General features: G+C 49.7%; 1 protein-coding gene across 3 annotated transcripts in view; it reads right to left on the bottom strand.

Moving 5' to 3' along the window:
- GLRX3 (glutaredoxin 3) overlaps window positions 1-4,532 on the bottom strand; it is a 42,345-nt gene extending 37,813 nt beyond the window's left edge. For 2 of the 3 annotated variants that reach the window (XM_039465157.2, XM_039465158.2), the window contains exon 1: window positions 4,408-4,532. In XM_039465157.2, coding sequence (XP_039321091.1) covers window positions 4,408-4,499 — 92 coding nt within the window. In that variant the 5' untranslated portion in view covers window positions 4,500-4,532. Of the gene's footprint in view, window positions 1-3,748; window positions 3,817-4,407 lie in introns of those variants that run through there. The other variant, XM_074383101.1, reaches the window with a different exon arrangement.
- Window positions 4,533-20,330: the final 15,798 nt, after the last annotated feature.

Here is a 20,330-nt window from a genome sequence, read left to right as displayed (position 1 = left end):
CAAATCTGATGCTCAACAATACAGTTTTTAAATGGTCAAAAGAAAATATTATAAAGCCATTACAAATCAAATTTTCAAAGAACTTTTAATGCCACAGGAAAATACTCATAATATAACTATATTTTTCAGAACTTAAAGTAGGTTACCCAACTTTCTAACAATATGAACCCAAAAAGTAAAACAAGAAAGTATGCCATGCCGGGCGCGGTGGCTCAAGCCTGTAATCCCAGCACTTTGGGAGGCCGAGGCGGGTGGATCACGAGGTCAAAAGATCCAGACCATCCTGATCAACATGGTGAAACCCCGTCTCTACTAAAAATACAAAAAATTAGCTGGGCATGGTGGCGCATGCCTGTAATCACAGCTACTCAGGAGGCTGAGGAAGGAGAATTGCCTGAACCCAGGAGGCGGAGGTTGCGGTGAGCCGAGATCGCGCCATTGCACTCCAGCCTGGGTAACAAGAGCGAAACTGTCTCAAAAAAAAAAAAAAAGTATGCCATAAAACCTGAATTTAGGCTGGGCTTGGTGGCTCACACCTGTAATCCAAGCACTTTGGAGGCCAAGGTGGGCGGATCACCTGAGGTCGGGAGTTCAAGACCAGCCTGATCAACATGGTGAAACCTCGTCTTTAAAAAAAAAAAAAAAAAAGCCTGAATTTGGCCCGGTGTGGTGGCTCACACCTGTAATCCCTGCACTTTGGGAGGCCAAGGCTGGGTAGATCATGAGGTCAGGAGTTCAAGACCAGCCTGGCCAATATGGTGAAACCCCATCTCTACTAAAAACACAAAAATTAGCCAGATGCGTGCCTGTAATCCCAGCTACTCAGGAGGCTGACGCAGAAGAATCATTTGAATCTGGGAGGCAAAGGCTGCAGTGAGCCGAGATCTCGCCATTGCACTCCAGCCTGGGTAACAAGAGCGAAACTCCGTCTCACCAAAAAAAAAAAAAAGGACTCAGCTTCCATCAGTGAGTAAATGTTAAGTGCTCCCCCCAACACCCGCTTTTTTTTTTTTTTTTTTAACAATTTCCCAGGTAAACGTGAAATGCCTAAAGCACAGTTTTGTTTCTGTTTTTCTTCTGAGACTGAGTTTTTCGCTCTTGTTACCCAGGCTGGAGTGCAATGGTGTGATCTTGGCTCACCACAGCCTCCGCCTCCTGGGTTCAGGCAATTCTCCTGCCTCAGCCTCCTGAGTAGCTGGGATTACAGGCACGTGCCACCATGCCCAGCTAATTTTTTGTATTTTTAATAGAGACGGGGTTTCACGTTGACCAGGATGGTCCCGATCTCTTGACCTCCTGATCCACCCACCTCGGCCTCCCAAAGTGCTGGGATTACAGGTGTGAGCCACCGCGCCCGGCCTAAAGCGCAGTTTTAAATAATACTTTTAATTTCATCACCCCCATAAAGCATTTCTAAGCATTAGTAACTCTCACTCCTCCCTATTTCCAAAGGCAATACTCTCATCTCACCTGCACTCCCCATGACAAAATCATAGTACTACCTGTCTCTAATTCAAATTCAGTCAGCAAAATTTCACTCAATTTAGATCAACAGGGCCAGTCTGGGAGCTCAAGTCTGTAATACCAATACTTTACAAGGCCAAGGTAGGTGGATCACTTGAGTTGAGGCATTCCAAAGACCAGCCTGGGCAACAAGAGGAAACCTCATCTCTACAAAAAATACACAAATTAGCCCAGCATGGTGTCGGCACATGTAGTCCCAGATACACAGGAGGCTGAGCTTAGAGGATCGCTTGAACCTGGGACGTCAAGGCTGCAGTGAGCCAAGATCACACCACTGCACTCCAGCCTGAGCAACAGAGCAATAGCCTGTCTCCAAAACAAAACAAAACAAAATTTACATCAATAAGTATTTTTGCCAAGCGTGGTAACTCTTGCCTGTAATCCCAACACTTTGGAGGCTGAAGAGAGCAAATCGCTTGAGTCCAGAAGTTCAAGACCAGCCTGGGCAACATAGCAAGACCTCAACTCTACAAAAAAAATATAAAAATTGGACAGGCACGGTGGCTCTCACCTGTAATCCTAGCACTCTGGGAAGCTGAGATGGGCGGATCACTTGAGGTCAGGAGTTCGAGACAAGCCTGGCCAAAATGGTAAGACCCAGTCTACTAAAAATGCAAAAAATTAGCCGGGTGTGGTGGTGGGCGCCTGTAATCCCTACTACCTGAGAGTCTGAGGCAGAACTGCTTGAGCCAGGGAAATGGACGTAGGTTGCTGTGAGCCGATATTGCGCCATTGCACTCCAGCCTGGGAAACAAAGCCAGACTCAGTCGCATTAAAAAAAAAAAAAAAAAAAACCCGTAGTGGTGAAAGCCCTGTGGTCCCAGCTACTCAGGAGGCTGAGATGGGAGGAGGAGATGGGTGGGATCACTTGAGCCCCGGAGGCAGAGGCTACAGTGAGCCGTGATCGCGCCACTATACTGCAGCCTGGGTGACAGAGCCAGACCCTGTCTCGAAAACAAAGCATTTTTTGCCTGTGAATTCCATGAACCACTCTGCTCCCTAGTGAAATAACTAAGGGCCAACATCTATTGAGTGTTTCCTGCATACTAGGCGTTTTATTAATAACATTTTGCGGGCCGGGCGCGGTGGCTCAAGCCTGTAATCCCAGCACTTTGGGAGGCCGAGGCGGGTGGATCACGAGGTCAAGAGATCGAGACCATCCTGGTCAACATGGTGAAACCCCGTCTCTACTAAAAATACAAAACATTAGCTGGGCATGGTGGCGCGTGCCTGTAATCCGAGCTACTCAGGAGGCTGAGGCAGGAGAATTGCCTGAACCCAGGAGGTGGAGGTTGCGGTGAGCCGTGATCGCGCCATTGCACTCCAGCCTGGGTAACAAGAGCGAAACTCCGTCTCAAAAAAAAAAGAAAATAACATTTTGCGTGCATCATCTCATTTAACCCTCACAACAACCCTGAGGTATTAATAGGCGCTAATCTATTTCACCGCTGAGAAACTGAGGCTTGGGTATGAAACGTGCCCAGGGGTTACACGGCTAGTGAGTGGCTGGGTTAGGACTGGATCCCAGGCAATCCCACGTGAGAGTTCCCTTAAAAACCACTAATATGGTGTGTGCCCGCGGAGTAGCCATCATGAGCAAAGCTCACCCTCCCGAGTTGAAAAAATTTATGGACAAGAAGTTATCGTTGAAATTAAATGGTGGCAGCCATGCTGAAGGAATATTGCGGGGATTTGATCCCTTTATGAATCTTGTGATTGATGAATGTATGGAGATGGCGACTAGCGGACAACAGAACAATATTGGAATGGTGGTAATACGAGGAAATAGTATCATCATGTTAGAAGCCTTGGAACGAGTACAAATAACGGCTGTTCAGCGGAGAAACCTGTGTCCTCTCCATAGGGCCTGTTCTACTGTGATGTAAAAATTAGGTCATGTACATTTTCATATTAGACTTTTTGTGAAATAAACTTTGTAATAGTCAAAAAAAAAACAAAACACTAATACAACTGAGAGAACAACTCAGTCCTCCGAGTGGTCTACAATGCGAGGTGGTATGAATCACCACGGAGAGTCCACGTGCAGACCTTTCCCTGGAAGCAGGCGTGCCAGTAAGCACCGACTCGTAAGCATGTCTGCAGTTCGGAGCTTCCAGCACACCCAGACAACGTCTTCTATGCCTTCCCGTGGCTCTCCTTCCGTGGTCCTCCCAAGGCTTGCAGGCTTGACACCGCTGCCGAGCCTGAACAGACTCTCACTCACCCAGTCCACGGAACAGGGATCTCCGTCTCCGGCAACAGGTTAAGTCTGCACACTGACTCTACCCGCTGACCAACAAACTTTAGAGGCTGACTTCCAAAGCCGGCCAGGCCGCGCGAGCGCAGCGGGGCTCCCCCAGCCGCTCTTCCCGCGCCAGGCGCGTTCCCGGAGGGAGGCGAAGAGGCAGGGGCCGAGCCCGCAGCCCTCTCCCGGCGGGCGCAGCAAAGGCGGAGCCCGCAGCCGTGGCCCCCCGCTCCGTGGCGTGGAGGGCCGGGGTCCCGGCGCCGCCCCGCACCCCGTACCCCGCCCTCGGCACAGCTGAGTCACCGCCTCTGTCCCGCCGCGGGGCTGCCCAGGCCAGGGGCCGGGAAGGTCGCCGCCCTCGGGCTCGGACAGCCGTCGCCGGCGTCGGGGCCGGCTGGGGCTGGGGCTGCGGGGCAAACGTCGCGCCCTGCTCGCCGTCCCGGGGCGGGAAGCCCGCGGCTCGGGCCAGCCAGCGCCTGAGGCTCGGGGGAGTCCACGGGCGGCGCCGGGCCCGGTCCCCCGAGGCCGAAGCGAGCCGGGCGCCAAGCGAGCTGGGCGGCCCGTCGTCCCACGCCGGCCCGGTCCCGCGGCCACGCCTGCCCCGGCTCCTCACTCCTGCCGCTCGCCTCCCCGCTTACTTGGCTTTGAGGCGCAGCAGCTCCTCAAACTGCCCGACTGAGCCGACCTCCTCCACGGCCGCTGCAGCCGCCTCGGCCGCCCCCGCCGCCATGCTGCCGCCACCAGACAGGAGCAATCGAGCGCCCGCGGCCGGATGTGGGCGGGGCGGCGGAGCGCACAGCGCCTGCGCGGGGAATAGTCCCGCCCCCGTCGGCGCCGGCTGCTGCGGAGCCGGAGAAATCCCACGGGCGGCGGCGGGCGCTGCGTGGCGCCGGGGGGCTCCGACCCTGCCAGGCCCGAGCTCTCCGCTGCGGGCCTCCGGGCTCCCGCGGTCCCTGGCTGTCGGGGCTCCTGGCTGTAGTGACTTCAGGCCGTCAAGGCCCCTGGCTGTGGAGGTTCCTGGCTGTAGCGGCCCCTGGGTATCGAGATTCCTGACTGTAAGGGCTCCTGGGTATTGGGGTTCCTGGCTGTAGGGGCTCCTGGGTGTCGGGGTTCCTGGCTATAGTAGGGACTCCTGGGTGTCTGGGTTCCTGGCCATAGTAGGGGCTGCTGGGTGTTGGGGTTCCTGGCTCTAGGGGCTCCTGGGTGTCGGGGTTCCTGGCTATAGTAGGGGCTGCTGCGTATTGGGGTTCCTGGCTGTAGGGGTTCCTGGGTGTCAGGGTTCCTGGCTACAGTAGGGCCTTCTGGGTGTTGGGGTTCCTGGCTGTATTGGCTCCTGGCTGTAGGGGCCCCTGGGTATCTAGATTCCTGGCTGTAGGGGCTCCTGGGTGTTAGGGTTTCTAGCTATTATAGGGGCTCCTGGGTGTTGGGGTTCCTGGCTCTAGCGGCTCCTGGGTGTCGGGGTTCCTGGCTATAGTAGGGGCTGCTGGGTATTGGGGTTCCTGGCTGTAGGGGCTCCTGGGTGTCGGGGTTCCTGGCTATAGTAGGGACTCCTGGGTGTCTGGGTTCCTGGCCATAGTAGGGGCTGCTGGGTGTTGGGGTTCCTGGCTCTAGGGGCTCCTGGGTGTCGGGGTTCCTGGCTATAGTAGGGGCTGCTGGGTATTGGGGTTCCTGGCTGTAGGGGCTCCTGGGTGTCGGGGTTCCTGGCTATAGTAGGGACTCCTGGGTGTCTGGGTTCCTGGCCATAGTAGGGGCTGCTGGGTGTTGGGGTTCCTGGCTCTAGGGGCTCCTGGGTGTCAGGGTTCCTGGCTATAGTAGGGGCTGCTGGGTATTGGGGTTCCTGGGTGTCAGGGTTCCTGGCTACAGTAGGGCCTTCTGGGTATTGGGGTTCCTGGCTGTATTGGCTCCTGGCTGTAGGGGCCCCTGGGTATCTAGATTCCTGGCTGTAGGGGCTCCTGGGTGTTAGGGTTTCTAGCTATTATAGGGGCTCCTGGGTGTTGGGGTTCCTGGCTGTAAGGGCTCCTGGGTGTCAGGGTTCCTGGCTATACTAGAGGCTCCTGGGGGTTGGGGTTCCTGGCTATACTAGGGACTCCTGGGTGTCAGGATTCCTGACTATACTAGGAGCTCCTGGGTGTCGGGGTTCCTGGCTATAGTAGGGGCTCCTGGGTGTCGGGGTTCCTGGCTATAGTAGGAGCTCTGGGTGTCGAGATTCCTGACTATAGTAGGGGCTCCTGGGTGTCAGGATTCCTGGCAATAAAAGGGGCCCCTGGATGTCGAGGTTCCTGACTATAATAGGGGCCCCTGGGTGTTGAGGTTCCTGGCTGTAGGGGACCCTGGGTATTGGGGCTCCTGGTGGTAGAGGCTTCTGACTGTTGGAGTTCCTGGCTATCAGGAACACCCTGGCTATCAGGGCCCCTGGGTGTTGGGAATCCTGGGTGTCAGGGTTCCTGGCTCTCTGGACACCTGACTCCTGAGGCTCCTGGCTCTTGGGGCTCCAGACCTTCCTTGCACCTCCTGTGTCTCCTGGGTGTGTAATAGTGAGAAGGGGCTGGTGGAGGTGTGAGGGTGAGATGTGAGTGAAAGTGAAGTCAGATGTATACATTTAGGAAGCTGAAATTATCAAAAAGGAAATTGCAAAAAGGTAGGAAGAACTGAGAGGCATGGCAACAAAAGTGGTAGGTCTTGAACTTCAACACAGACACGGTCCTTCCAATTCAGTCCTGGGATCTGAACCTGGGACCCACAGCATGTCTCTCCTCCCCTGGCCCTCCCTGCATGCCACTTCTCATTGCAGCCCCACAGAGCCATCACCCATTGTAACCTCAGAACAGAAGCGGCTGGAGTGGCTCCACTGGGTTGGGGGCCTGCCTCGAAGATCCCTGCACTCCTCCTGCCTGGCCTCCTCGGCTGGTCCCTGGTTTTTCTTTCTCCCTTGGGCATTCCCCTGATGTTGGCTGTCCACATGGTGGACTCTGTACCCTACTCTCCATGCTTCCCATGCACTTTCTGGCCTGAGTCATCGCCACACCTCCAGTGACATCAACCTCCAAGAAAACTTCAACAGCAAGCCCAGAATCCTTCCCTGCACCCCACTTTGAGGAGGGGCCATCTTTTACTGGATGTCTCCAAACCACACTGGGCCTTCCCTCCAAAGTGCCTCTCCTCTTGAGGGCTCCCACCCAGACACTTGGGGCTCCCTCTGGTCGGTCCCCCTGCTGCCACTGGGCTTTGAGGCCAAGCCCCCATGGAACCTTCTCTACTAACCAGGTGTTCCCAGCCCGCTGTGCATGCTTCTGCCATGGCCTGTGTCATGTTCTAGAACTGTGCTTGTCCCTTCCATTGTCCTGTGTTCTCAAAGGGCAAGAACTGGTCTGTGTCCCAGGCCTGGAATGGAGTCAGGCACATAGTAGGTGCTCAATCCATGCTAACAGCTGGCAGAGGAGCAGGCTCACTGGATTGCAAAGACTTTGTATGAGAAAAGTAGCAAATCATTCATACTTTTTATATTGGCTACATGTTGAAGATACTTGGATATATTGGGTTTTCTGAAATATATTATTTAAATTGACCTCTTTTACCTTTGGCTCCTGGGAAATGTCTAATTTCATAAGCAGCTTTTGTTTGTTTTTGTTTTTTGAGGTTTTTTGTTTGTTTGTTTGTGAGAGGGAGTCTTGCTCTGTTGCCAGGCTGGAGTGCAGTGGTCCGATCTCTGCTAACTGCAACCTCTGTCTCCCAGGTTCAAGCGATTACCTTGCCTCAGCCTCCTGAGTAGCTGGGACTCCTGGCGCTTGCCACCATGCCTGGCTAATTTTTTGTATTTTAGTAGTGACGGGGTTTCACCATGTTGACCAGGATGGTCCATCTCCTGACCTCGTGATCCACCCACCTTGGCCTCCCAAAGTGCTGGGATTACAGGCGTGAGCCACTGCGCCCGGCCATAGGCAACTTTCATTTGTGGCTCTTGGGTTTTCTTGGGCAGTACTACTGTAGTGACTAACAGTGGCCTTTTGGAGCCTGTCACATGTGTACCTCAGCTGGAGAAATACATGGTATTGAACACCACAAATTATTTTATTTAAAATGCCACAGGAGAATGATGAGGAACCATTTTGTATCTTGCCTGTGGTGGTAAGAACACAAACTAAACATGATAAAATTGTGGAGACCTTGGCTGTGCACTCTGACTCACGCCTGTAATCCAAACACTTTGGAAAGCCAAGGCAGGAGGATTGCATGAGCCAAGGAGTTGGAGACCAGCAGGGCAACTTAGGAAGACCTCGTCTCTACCAAAAAAACAATTAGCCAGGCGTGGTGGCGGACACTTGCAGTCCCAGCTGGGTGAGAGGCTGAGGTGAGAAGACTGCTGGAGCCTGCCACTGCTGCTGCCCACTAGCCTGGGTGACAGAGCGAGACCCTGTCTCAAAACCAAAAATAAACACACACACACACCCCCCCATGCGCACACAAGAACAAGTAAAACTTGGAAAATCTGAAAAAGATCCCTGGATTGTTCATAAATATCAACATCCTGGTTGTAATATTACAGTTTTTCAAGGTGTTATCATTGGAAGAAAGTGTACACAGGATTTGTATTATTTCTTAAAACCGTATGTGAATCTACATTTACTTTTAAATAAAAAGTTTAGTTTAAAACGGCTGAGTGTGGTGGCTCACACCTGTAATCCCAGCACTTTGGGAGGCCAAGGCAGGCGGATCACCTGAGGTCAGGAGTTCGAGACCAGCCTGACCAACATGGAGAAACCTCGTCTCCCCTAAAAATGCAAAATTAGCTGGGCAGGGTGGCACATGCCTGTAATCCCAGCTACTGGGGGACTGAGACAAGATAATCGCTTGAACCCAGGAGGCAGGAGGCAGAGGTTGCAGTGAGCCGAGATCGCACCATTGCACTCCAGCCTGGGCAACAAGAGCAAAATGCCATCTCAAGAAAAAAAAAAAAAAAACGTAAATAAGACTTTAAAGTTTACTATGAAAAGAATGCAATAGGCAGGAAAAAAAAGACATCATGTCATAAAACAAGATACATGTTCTGATTATCATTTTTAGGCAGATTGAATGTAAATGAGACATAAAACTATCCGTGAGTGGTACTTAGAAAAGGATCTCAGAAGAATGCTCCCCAAATTATTACCAAGCTCACTCCAGAGAGCGAAAGCAGAGGAGCACTAAAAGGAGGCCCTTCACTTTCACTTACACGCTTCCTTGTGTCACCTGCATGTTTTCCAATAGCATGGACTGCTTTTGAAATTTAAAAAATAATGAAATTGTAATGCACAAGGGAAATGTGCTATCGTGAATCCTTTTCAAAAAAAGCAGTAATCACCCCTCAAATGTGGCTGTTTTATAAATGCTGATTTTTCTTTTAAATGGAATTTGCTGAAAATAGGACAAACCAGCTGCAGAGCAGACTCTTAAAAAATGCTGTGAAAACTTCTGGATAACACTTTCATTTCTGCCCTTTTAGTAGTTATTATTGTAGGGGCTGAGAATCACTGACAAAAGAAAGATATACAAATTTACAAATTTATTTGATCACAGTTTTCTAGTGACACAGAAGCCCACAAAGTGAAGACTCAAAGATACGGGGAAAACTGTCCATTTTTATGCTTCGGTTCAACAAAGTATGGGCAGTTGTGTAGAAATACGACTGGACACAGGGGTACGCTCTTATGCTAGCAGAACTGACTGGAGCTTTGCAGATGCTGACGGATGCCCCGCCCCCCAGCCCCCTGCTACCCACCGTGGTCAGTCCCACCAGGTTCTTCAACAGCCATCAGTGGCAAGCCCTGGGGCCATCACAGCCCTTCAAGCTGTTTGAAGACAAGATTCCAAAGACAGCAGAACACTCTTGTGCTCTGAGCAGGGAAAGAAAGGATTTTGTCATAAGGGTTCCTGCTTTCACAGAATTATTCCAGGGTTCCTGTGTTAGGGTGGTGACTTCACACGCCATAATGGCACCGTGGCAACTCCATCTACAGGGAGGAATATGATGATGAAAACTTCAGCCTGAAGCATACAGGTCCGGGCTTGTTGTCCATGGCAAATGCTGGACCCAGCACAAACGGTTCCCAGTTTGCACCTGCACTGCCGACGCTGAGTGCTTGCATGGCGAGCGTGTGGTCTTTGGCAAGGTGAAAGAAGGCATGAACACTGCGGAAGTCCGGGAGTGCTCTGGGTCCAGAAATAACAAGACCAGCAAGAAGATCACCATTGCCGACTGTGGACAACTCCAATCAATTTGACTTTTGTGTTTTATCTTTTACAAAGAACAGACTGGGAAAACCCAGCAAGGCCTGACTGGTGTTCAGATTCTTCCTGGCCTCTGGGCAGCCTCCTTCCTTCTGGGTAAGGCAAGGGCAAGACCTTCTCTAGAATGGGGGTCTCATGACGTATACAGTCAAACAAGATAGGTCAGATCATATCTTTTTGGCCAGTTTTTTTGTTTGTGTGTGTTTGTTTGTTTTTGAGACAGAGTCTTGCTCTATGACCCAGGCTGGAGTGCAGTGACACAATCTCTGCTCACTACAACCTCTGCCTCCCAGGTTCAAGCGATTCTTCTGCCTCAGCCTCCTGAGCAGCTGGGCCTACAGGCATGCGCCACCACACCGGAATTTAGCCATGTTCTATTCCTTCTTGTGGGTGTGGGGGGGTTCCCATAGCCTGAAAAATAAAGACTTGGGGCTCTGGGCCTGGGAGCTGAAGCTTAGGCCTGAGACCTGAAGCACCAGTGGAGGATGCTCTCCTAGCAGCAAAAAAACTCCACCTCTTGCCTGTGAATTGACTGTATTTTAAAGGGTGTGTGTGTGTGTGTGTGTGTGTGTGTGTGTGTGCATGTGAGTGAGAAAGAGAGAAATTGAGGTGTAATTATTTTGCTGAGTAATGACAACTAACATTTACGGCTCCTAAACAGGCAAGGAAATGATTTAGCTGTGAACTTTTCATGATGCCGCATTCCCTCCAGCCGCCCCGTGGTCCTCAGCCAGCGCAGTGTGGAAGAAGCCGGGTGGGGGCTGCAAATAACCCACATGGAGAGGAATGCCCAGTCAGCCTCAGGAAGACTGGGAGGGGAGGTCCCACCTGATGGGGGTCTTTGTAAACCCTACCAAGAAAAGCCGAGAAACACAAAGAGGGGCAGGGAGAGAAAGCAGGAAAGGGTGTTTTAAAGAGTAAATCCTGGCCTTAAAAAGTGTTGTTTCGAGTAAAATGGCCAACGTTTCCTTTCTTTTAAGAGAGACTCTTAAATTCCAATTACTCCGCCCCCGAAGACCAGTTGAGAATAACCCCAACTGGAGGGAATTAATTTCCTTAGGAATTTCACTCTTACAAGATTAATGGAGCCCCCTGCAGAGAAACAGTAAAACTGTAAGTACAGTAGATTTGCACCTGAAGGATACATATTTTAATTTCTCTTCTCAAGCTGCGATAACATCTTCTCCAGCTACTATAAAAAGCATAAATGAGCACCCGCACGTCTGCTGAGGACTTGCAACCCCAGGCTCCCCGGGAGCAGCCCCGCGCCGGCCCCCCACGCTGCTCGCCCGGGCGCGGGGACCGCGACGTGGGCGCGGGGAAGGCAAGGCCCGGAGCAAAACGCCTCCCCGCGAGCCGGGTCGACCCAGCCCAGAGCAGAGCCCGTGGACCAGATTATCCTAAGTGGGCCTCTACCCCACCCCAGCCCCGCCCTCGCTCAGGGACAATTGGCCTGGACCGAGAATGGGGGAGCCGGAGCAGTGGTCGGCCTCCCACTGGCCCCTCTGGAGCCTGCAGCGGGGTTCAGCCTCTGTCCATCAGACTTCCTGGCCCCAAACAGGGGCCCTGGGAAGGGTCTCCCCCAACTCCAGCTTGAGAGCAGCCCGTCCCTTCTCCTTAGCCCAAGCCACACTGGCAATGGGGACCCCCTGCCTGCCTCACCCTAACCAAGGACCGGTCTGGGACGGGAGTTGGGGATGGGCCGTGAGGACCCTGCTCTCAGCCCCTAGGAGTCCAGAACTTATCTGGAAACACATGAGCCGATTTTCTGTTCCCTTTCTTGCCAGGAACTGCTTTTATTGGAAGAACTCTATGCATATGCCTGCTATAAAGGTTGTTTATGCTGTCATAGCTAGATTTTTATAGGTTGTATTTTTGCTGCAGTTGCTTGAAAAATAATTATTTTCAAAGAAAAGAAGAATTACATATCCAGTAAACTAAATAAGACTCACTGTTTATTAGAGACCTCTGACAGCTCCTCAAACGCGAAGAAAGATTTCCAAGCAGTGGATGGACAATTTATGTGTAAGTTTATTTGTAAAACAGATTTCAAGCCATACTTCATCTTGGCTCTGCCAATAAAAATGCATTCCATTTCTTTTCAGAAGTATGTCTTATCTGATGGCTTCACAGTCATCTGGTTTCCCCTAAGAAGCTGAGACTATCTGGATAAGTATGTGTCCAGTAGCCTCATCTAGCTTTGGGTTCAACGTTGTGGGTTGCTATACAGCAGGGGAAAGTCATTACGTCCCATAAGAAGTTCGCTAGAAGAAATGCATTTATAAGAAATGTAGTTTATAAATCCAAACCCAGCTGCTGCAATCTCTAAAAATCATTTCGTTAAAATCATTTTTAAACATGGTTTTAATTGTTTACAATTTATGGGAGGGGGACTCATCTTGGGAGTTGCCTCCCCGTTTTCCATTCCCTGCATAAATTCTCGTCTCCCACCTAGGATGAGCCAGGAGTTGGGCATGAATTGTAGCATCAGATTCCAGCCCGCAGGTGGCATCAGCGACTCTTCAGGCTGGAGAAGCGGTGGCCTTTGTTCAGTGCCACCTTTATTCAACCTGAGAAACCGCAGCTGAGAATTCACACAAACTGATGCTGTATTTGTGGAGGCTGTGCCACCCAAAACACGTGCTTTTCCCCTGCCCTGCGAACTTTTAACACCTTCTTCCCTTCTCATTTCAGTAGGCTGTGTATTTGAGATCCTGCAAGGCTTATCAAGACTGCACTGGCCATATGAAAGCATGTGAACACAGGAGGGAGCGAAGAGAGCCCTCCGTACACACTTCCCAAGCATCCTTACTAACCCGAAGGCCCCGTTCCTGAGGCGACGCCCCAGACACACTGTGCGATTTGTTGGTCACTGAGTGCGTGTACCTAATCACCGCGGATGCTCACATGCAGCTGCACCTTCTCCCCTTTTGTTTTATATGTAAATAGTATTGCGTTCCATTGTGTCCTTAGCCTTCGAGTCCAGCTGGAGTTGATTTTCTGCTGTTATTTGTAGTTCTTGTTAGATAGCTAAGAAACTGAGGACACAGATAAGCTTTCCTTTGTGTCACAAACTTTTTTTTTTTTTTTTTGAGATGATTTTGCTCTGTTGCCCAGGCTGGAGTGCAGTGGCGCATTCTCAGCTCACTGCAAGCTCTGCCTCCTGGGTTCAAGAGATTCTCCTGGCTCAGCCTCCCAAGAAGCTGGGACTACAGACATATGCCACCACGCCCGGCTAATTTTATGTATTTTTAGCAGAGACAGGGTTTCATTGTGTAAGCCAGGATGATCTCGATCTCCTAAACTCATGATCCACCAGCTTTGGCCTTCTAAAGTGCTAGGATTACAGGTGTGAGCCACTGTGCCTGGCCTTTTTTTTTTTTTTTTTTTTTTTTTAAATAGAGATGAGGTCTTGCTATGCTACCCAGGCTGGTCTCCAGCTCCTGAGCGCAAGTGATCTTCCTGTCTCAGCCTCTCCAAGTGCTGAGATTACAGGTGTGAGCCACTGCACCTGGCCAACAAACTTCTGATTGTTACAGAATCAGATGTAATTCCTCAGAGATCTGAGAAGTTCTATAGTCAGGTTCTTTCATGCCATCTGGCTATGAGAGCTCTCGTCCAAAGGAGGTCCCTTCCCAGACACTGTGTCCCAACCCACGCTGCCTCCTCGGAATGTGCCCTCTCTTCTACTGACCTTGGCATTGTTTCACAGGCTGCTTTTGCATCAAGGCATGACCTCCCAGTGGGGACCTCTGGAGTGGCCCCTGGCACAAGGCACAGTCGGCCACTCCTGCCTGTAGAAGGAAATCAGGGTAGAAAGGTCTGGAAAGCACTAAAAACACACACAGCCCTTACAAACACAACTCAGGTACATGCTAAAACACACACAACCCTTACAAACACAACTCGGGATACACGCTCAAACACACACAGCCCTTACAAACACAACTCAGGTACATGCTAAAACACACACAACCCTTACAAACACAACTCGGGGTACATGCTCAAACACACACAGCCCTTACAAACACAACTCAGGTACATGCTAAAACACACACAACCCTTACAAACACAACTCGGGGTACATGCTCAAACACACACAGCCCTTACAAACAGAACTCGGGATACATGCTAAAACACAACCCTTACAAACACAACTCGGGGTACACACTCTAACACACACAACCCTTACAAACACAACTGGGGTACACGCTAAAACACACACAGCCCTTACAAATGCAACTCGGGGTACATGCTAATCATTCTGGGCTTCAAGCTGGGACCAAAGCACAGCCTCCATAGCTAGTTCCAGCCTGCAAGTAGAACACCGTGTGGCCACTGATTTAACTAAGTTTCAACCAAGTCGTGTTCCAGGTTGGGTGACTAGAATGCGACTTGGTTGCAACTTAGTTAAATCAGTGGCCACACGGTGTTCTACTTGCCCAGAGTCCTCCAATGTCCGCCACACCTGCAGTGGCTTCCTTCCCATTCTCTCTCTCCTCTAGAATACAAGCGGCATGTCCCCCACGGGCAGAAAGATGGAACCGGACTATTTCGGTTAATCATCTGAATTTGTGTTCCTGAGTTTCCTCTGGGGTTGTCCATCCTGGGGCTGCATGCACACCGGCCCGCCACAAACGCCGCCCCTCCCGCGGAGGTGAGATGGGCCGGTCAGCGCAGAACGCCCGCTTCTCTCGGCACCCACTGCTCGCTCGGCTCTGGGAGCCCTCCTGCCGTGGGCCAGAGAGCTATGCTAAATGAAGTTCAAGTTCCACTTCAGGAAGGTGGTGAGATGATAAAATAACCCAGGATGACGTGAACGGTTTTGTATTTGCTTCAAACTCTGAAAGGATTCATGGTTCCCACGCTCTCCAGACTGAATGGCCCACTTTGGGTTTCAATGGTGGAATGATTTTTCTGTAGAACAATGGCTGGCTTTAAGTTTCTTCTTCTAGAACAAACCAAAAGAGAAAGGAAAAAACAAACCACTCATTTTTAAAGGATGCATATGTATAAAGAAAGAGAGGAATGCAGCAGTAATGTTCTGCTGAAGGAGCTAATTTCAGGAGAGTCAAGAGGAAGCTTGGTGTTGACTCCATTCTTATCCTAAGTTTGAGGTCGTATCTATTCCTTGGCCATCCTATGAAATACGCTTTACGTTAATCAGAAGCAACATCTCACTGAAACACTTCCATGCCAACATTATCTTCAGACTTTCCCACCATAACACACACTCTTTTTCCAGTTCACCTCTGGTTTAAATAACTAGGAAGTGGAGGTGCCGGAAGAAAGTCGCCCTCCTATGAGAGACCCTAATGGGAAACCCTTTATTCCATGAAACCGAGGAAAGGAGCCGTGCTGAGCCACAACTGGCTGACTCTGCACAGACACAGCAGGGCAGCTCTGCCAGCCACCAAGCCCATCAGCAGCCAGGTGGCCAGTGAGCAGCAGCTGCCCTGAGGGCTGGTGGTAGGAGGCAGAGAGCCCAGCGGCTGAGGCTGAATGAACCAACCCAGGGCTCGGTGCCCTGCTCCCTTCTCCTCAGCCCCTCCATGGGGAGCACAATTTGGCCCCGTTTTCACGACCACTGTGTTTTATTCCTATTGTCCCAAACTCCCCGGCCTTCTTCCTGGAGGAATGCTCTCACCAGTTTGGTTGAAATCTTTTTTAGTGTGTGCATATTCGATATCACTGTGTCACAGCTAAGAGTGACCAGATGTATTAGTCAGTTTCCACGCTCCTAATAAAGACATACTGGTCGGGCATGGTGGCTCACAATGCTAATCTCAGCACTTTGGGAGGCCTAGGTGAGCAGATCACCTGAGGTCAGGAGTTCGAGACTAGCCTGAACTACATGGAGAAACCCTGTCTCTATGAAAAATACAAAATTAGCTGGGCATGGTGCCACATGCCTATAATCCCAGCTACTCAGGAGGCTGAAGCAGGAGAATTGCTTGAACCCAGGAGGCAGAAGTTGCGGTAAGCAGATATTGCACCATTGCACTCCAGCCTGGGCAACAAGAGCAAAACTCTGTCTCAAAAAAAAAAAAAAAAAAAAAAAAAAAAGACATGCCCAAGACTGTGTAATTTATAAAGGAAAGAGGTTTAATGTACTCACAGTTCCACATGGCTTGGGAGGTCTCACAATCATGGTCGAAGTCAAAGGAGGAGCAGTCACATCTTCCACGGTGGCAGGCAAGAGAGCTTCTGCAGGGAACGTCCCTTTATAAAACCATCAGATCTTGTGAGACTTCTCACTATCAGGAAAATAGCACAAGAAAAACCCACCCCCGTGATTCCCACAACATGTGGAAATTATGGGAGCTACAATTCAAGAAGAGATTTGGGTGAGGACACAGTGAAACCCTGTCCCCAGACTGCCTCTTCAGGGAGTGAATCACAAATGCATTTTGGACCACCCAGTTTTCTCCCCACTTGAATCAGGTAAGTATATAATTCCTTGCCCAGAGCTGATATTGGTCATAACTGTATTTGCCTTAAAGAAAAGAAATATGCCCTTTTGCTGGGCTCAGTGGCTCATGACTGTAATCCCAGCACTTTGGGAGGCCAAGGAGGCAGATCACCTGTGGTCAGGAGTTCGAGACCAGCCTGGCTAACATGGTGAAACTCTGTCTCTACTAAAAACACGAAAATTCGCCAGGTGTGGTGGCAGGCACCAAGATCGTGTCACTGTACTCCAGCCTGGCGGACATGAGCAAGAAAGACTTTGTCACATACACAAAAAAAAGAATATGTCCGGGCCGGGCGTGGTGGCTCACGCCTGTAATCCCAACACTTTGGGAGGCCGAGGCGGGTGGATCACGAGGTCAAGAGATCGAGACCATCCTGGTCAACATGGTGAAACCCTGTCTCTACTAAAAATACAAAAAATTAGCTGGGCGTGGTGGCGCGTGTCTGTAATCCCAGCTACTCAGGAGGCTGAGGCAGGAGAATTGCCTGAACCCAGGAGGCGGAGGTTGCGGTGAGCCGAGATCGCGCCATTGCACTCCAGCCTGGGTAACAAGAGCGAAACTCCGTCTCAAAAAAACAAAAACAATATGTCCTTTTATGAGAGATATATTTATTAAATGACAGTATTGTTATTTAATGACTACTTGGCCATTAATACAGCTGGATGAAGTTGAATTCCAAACGAATCCCAAAGCGTAATCCTATCCTTAAATAAAATATTCCTTTTTTTCTTCGAGGAAGGTCTTGCTCTTTCACCCAGGCTGGAGTGTAATGGCGTGATCACGGCTCACTGCGGCCTAGACCACCCAGGTTCAAGGGATCCTCTGCCTCAGCCTCCCGAGTAGCTGGGACCACAGGCTCGTGCCACCACACCTGGATCACTTTTTAATTTTTATTTGTCATAGAGATGGGGGTCTCCCTGTGTTTCCCAGGCCAGTCTCCAACTTCTGGGCTCAAAAGATCCTCTGCCTCAGCCTCCCAAAGGGGATTACAGGCGAGAACCCCATGTCTGGCCTAAAATGGTTTTTTTTTTTTTTTTTTGAGACGGAGTTTCACTCCTGTTACCCAGGCTGGAGTGCAATGGCGCAATCTCGGCTCACCGCAACCTCCGCCTCCTGGGTTCAGGCAATTCTCCTGCCTCAGCCTCCTGAGTAGCTGGGATTACAGGCACGCGCCACCACGCCCAGCTAATTTTTTGTATTTTTAGTAGAGACGAGGTTTCACCATGTTGACCAGGATGGTCTTGATCTCTCGACCTCGTGATCCACCCGCCTCGGCCTCCCAAAGTGCTGGGATTACAGACCTGAGCCACCGTGCCCGGCCTAAAATGGTTTTTTTTAAGGGATGGCTGTAAGAATCTTTAACTACTTAGCAATCCTTTTTGGTGGGGAGGTTTGTCTCTTGTTTATCAGCAAATGTAGTATGAGTTTACATGTCTTTGCTTTCATTTTATAATTTCCAATAGTCAGAAAATATTGCATTCACTGGCAATCAATTTATTTTGATTGATAAAAGGGGTTAATAAAAACCCCCTTAGAAATGAAAAGAAGGTGAATAGTAATAGATCAGTCATGGTGCCTTCTTTCTGCTATGCATAAAGAAAACAAGCTTTTTTACCACTCCCCAATAAGTCTTTTCCCCTTATTTTCTACACCTATGGAGTCATTTATAATCTTTATTATTTCCAACCACACACTAACACGGCATCAGTCATATTTCCACATGCTGGGGTTTTTTTTTTTTTCTTACTATGTTGTGAGAACTGAGAGGCAAAAATGTCCTATAATTTATATGAAAATACATGTCCAAAATGGATTATCAGACATAACCAATGTGACTTCATACACTCCCAAATAAAAAAATTTAGGATGAAATATAAAACATCATGCTAAAATTTCAGTCTATTGTTGAAACAAAGTGTAACACAGAAAGGACGCTGGTGTGTGGCATTCCGCAAACATTGTCAGGCTATTAGAAGCAGGGGCAGGTTAAGATGGGAGACAGTACTTTCCAAACATAAAGCTATTGACTTTTGCAGGCACATTTGTGGCTTATTAATATTTTTATTTATCTACGGCAGCTACGAAGAAAATGCAAAATGATAGACTACAAAATTCTTACCTTCTGTATATAGTGAGCGCTTATGGTTCCATTGTGAGATGGACTAGGGCATATAAATTATACAGTGTCATATAGATCTCTACACTGCACTGGTCATAAAGCCTTTTATTTTATTTTATTTTATTCTATTTTATTTGAGACAGGGTCTTGCTCTTTCGACCAGGCTGGAGTGTAGTGGTATGATCTTGGCTCACTGCAACCTCTGCCTCCCAGGTTCAAGTGATTCTCATGCCTCAGTGTCCTGAGCAGCTGGGATTACAGGTGCCCACCATGACACCTGGCTTTTTATATATATATATATATATTTCTAGTAGAGACAGGGTTTTATCATGTTGGTCAGGCTGGTCTCGAATTCCTGACCTTAAGTGATCCACCCACCTCAGCGTCCCAAAGTGCTGGGATTACAGGTGTGAGCCACTGCACCTGGCCTAAAGTCTTTTGATAGTAAATAATTATTTGTTTCTTTATCATCCTTAACAAGCACATTCACAATGTCAGAAAATAATTTAGGGAACTGGCTTAGATTACAAAAGTCTACATGTAGAGATATTATTTTGAAAGTTGAAAAATAGTGGATTGTTACTTTCTTTTTTGTTTTAATGAAGTATTCCTGTATTGTTATAAGGATTGCATTTAGAAAAGCCTTTCTCTTTTTTTAATCTCATTTTTATGAGCAGGGAGAAAAGTCTTAAACAGAGTCTTATAAAAGAAAATACAGCCTAAGCTAAAATGATATTGGAACGAAACAATGACTCTCAAAAACCAAACATGTGGCTCCCCCTGTAGGGAGAAGGGCAACCTTCATGTTCGAATCCTCTTGGGCTAGAAACCCGCCCTGTCCACAGGGAGAGAAGGCTGAAGACCGGGGCTAGAGAGAGAGAGAGAGAGAGACCAGAGACAGCAAAGCGTGGGACGCTCTGTAGACCGTCCTATGCAACTCCTCTTTAGTGACGTGATTTGAACACACGAACGTCAGATGTCATTAGAAAGTCAGGAAGTGGCGCCTGCCTGGCTTGTGCATTCTCACCTTCTTGTCTCACTTAACATGGAGCTGTGTCTGCTTCTCTGGAGTCTCTCCTGCAGAGAGGGCAGGAGGGCAGGGGTACCCCTCCTAGGGGCCCTCCCAGGGCTGAGCCCGAGTGGACACCCCATAGCTAACTGCTGAACGTCACCCATCCCTTGGCCTCCAGCAGGCACCCGCTCTGTGCCCTGCCTGTGCTGGGCACCAGGACACACCCGGGCGTTTGCACACCTGGACTTGCTCAGGGAGCTTAGTGCCCTGTGTGTGCTTATCTTGTACATCTCAGTAAGATGAGCAGACATGGTGCTTTTTATAAGACGTCATGGGAGTTTGAAAGGGGGAAGATTAGGTAAATGGAAGAACAGAAGTAATGGCTTTGCAACAGTTGAGTCAGAACCGCTCCTTGGCCCCGCCCCGCCACACGCAGACCCCCCTTGGCATGGCCAAGCTGAGTGTGTTCATTGGCAAATCAGCAGCCGCTCTTGGAAGCTCTCACCTCTTTGGAAGGCAGGCGACAGGAGCAGTCTATTTTATTCCTATTTTATAGATGAGGGAACTGAGGCTCAGAAACAAACACTCTTCAGTTGACTACAGGAGCCATTACCAAATCCAACCTCTCTGGAAACTTCCTGGACTCTGTGTGGTCCAGGAATGGGAAAGGCCATGTGCTCAGTTGCAGAAAGG

This window comes from Saimiri boliviensis, chromosome 12, assembly GCF_048565385.1.
Source record: "Saimiri boliviensis isolate mSaiBol1 chromosome 12, mSaiBol1.pri, whole genome shotgun sequence".
Taxonomy (NCBI): domain Eukaryota; kingdom Metazoa; phylum Chordata; class Mammalia; order Primates; family Cebidae; genus Saimiri; species Saimiri boliviensis.
This window is presented reverse-complemented; position numbering and strand designations above follow the sequence as displayed.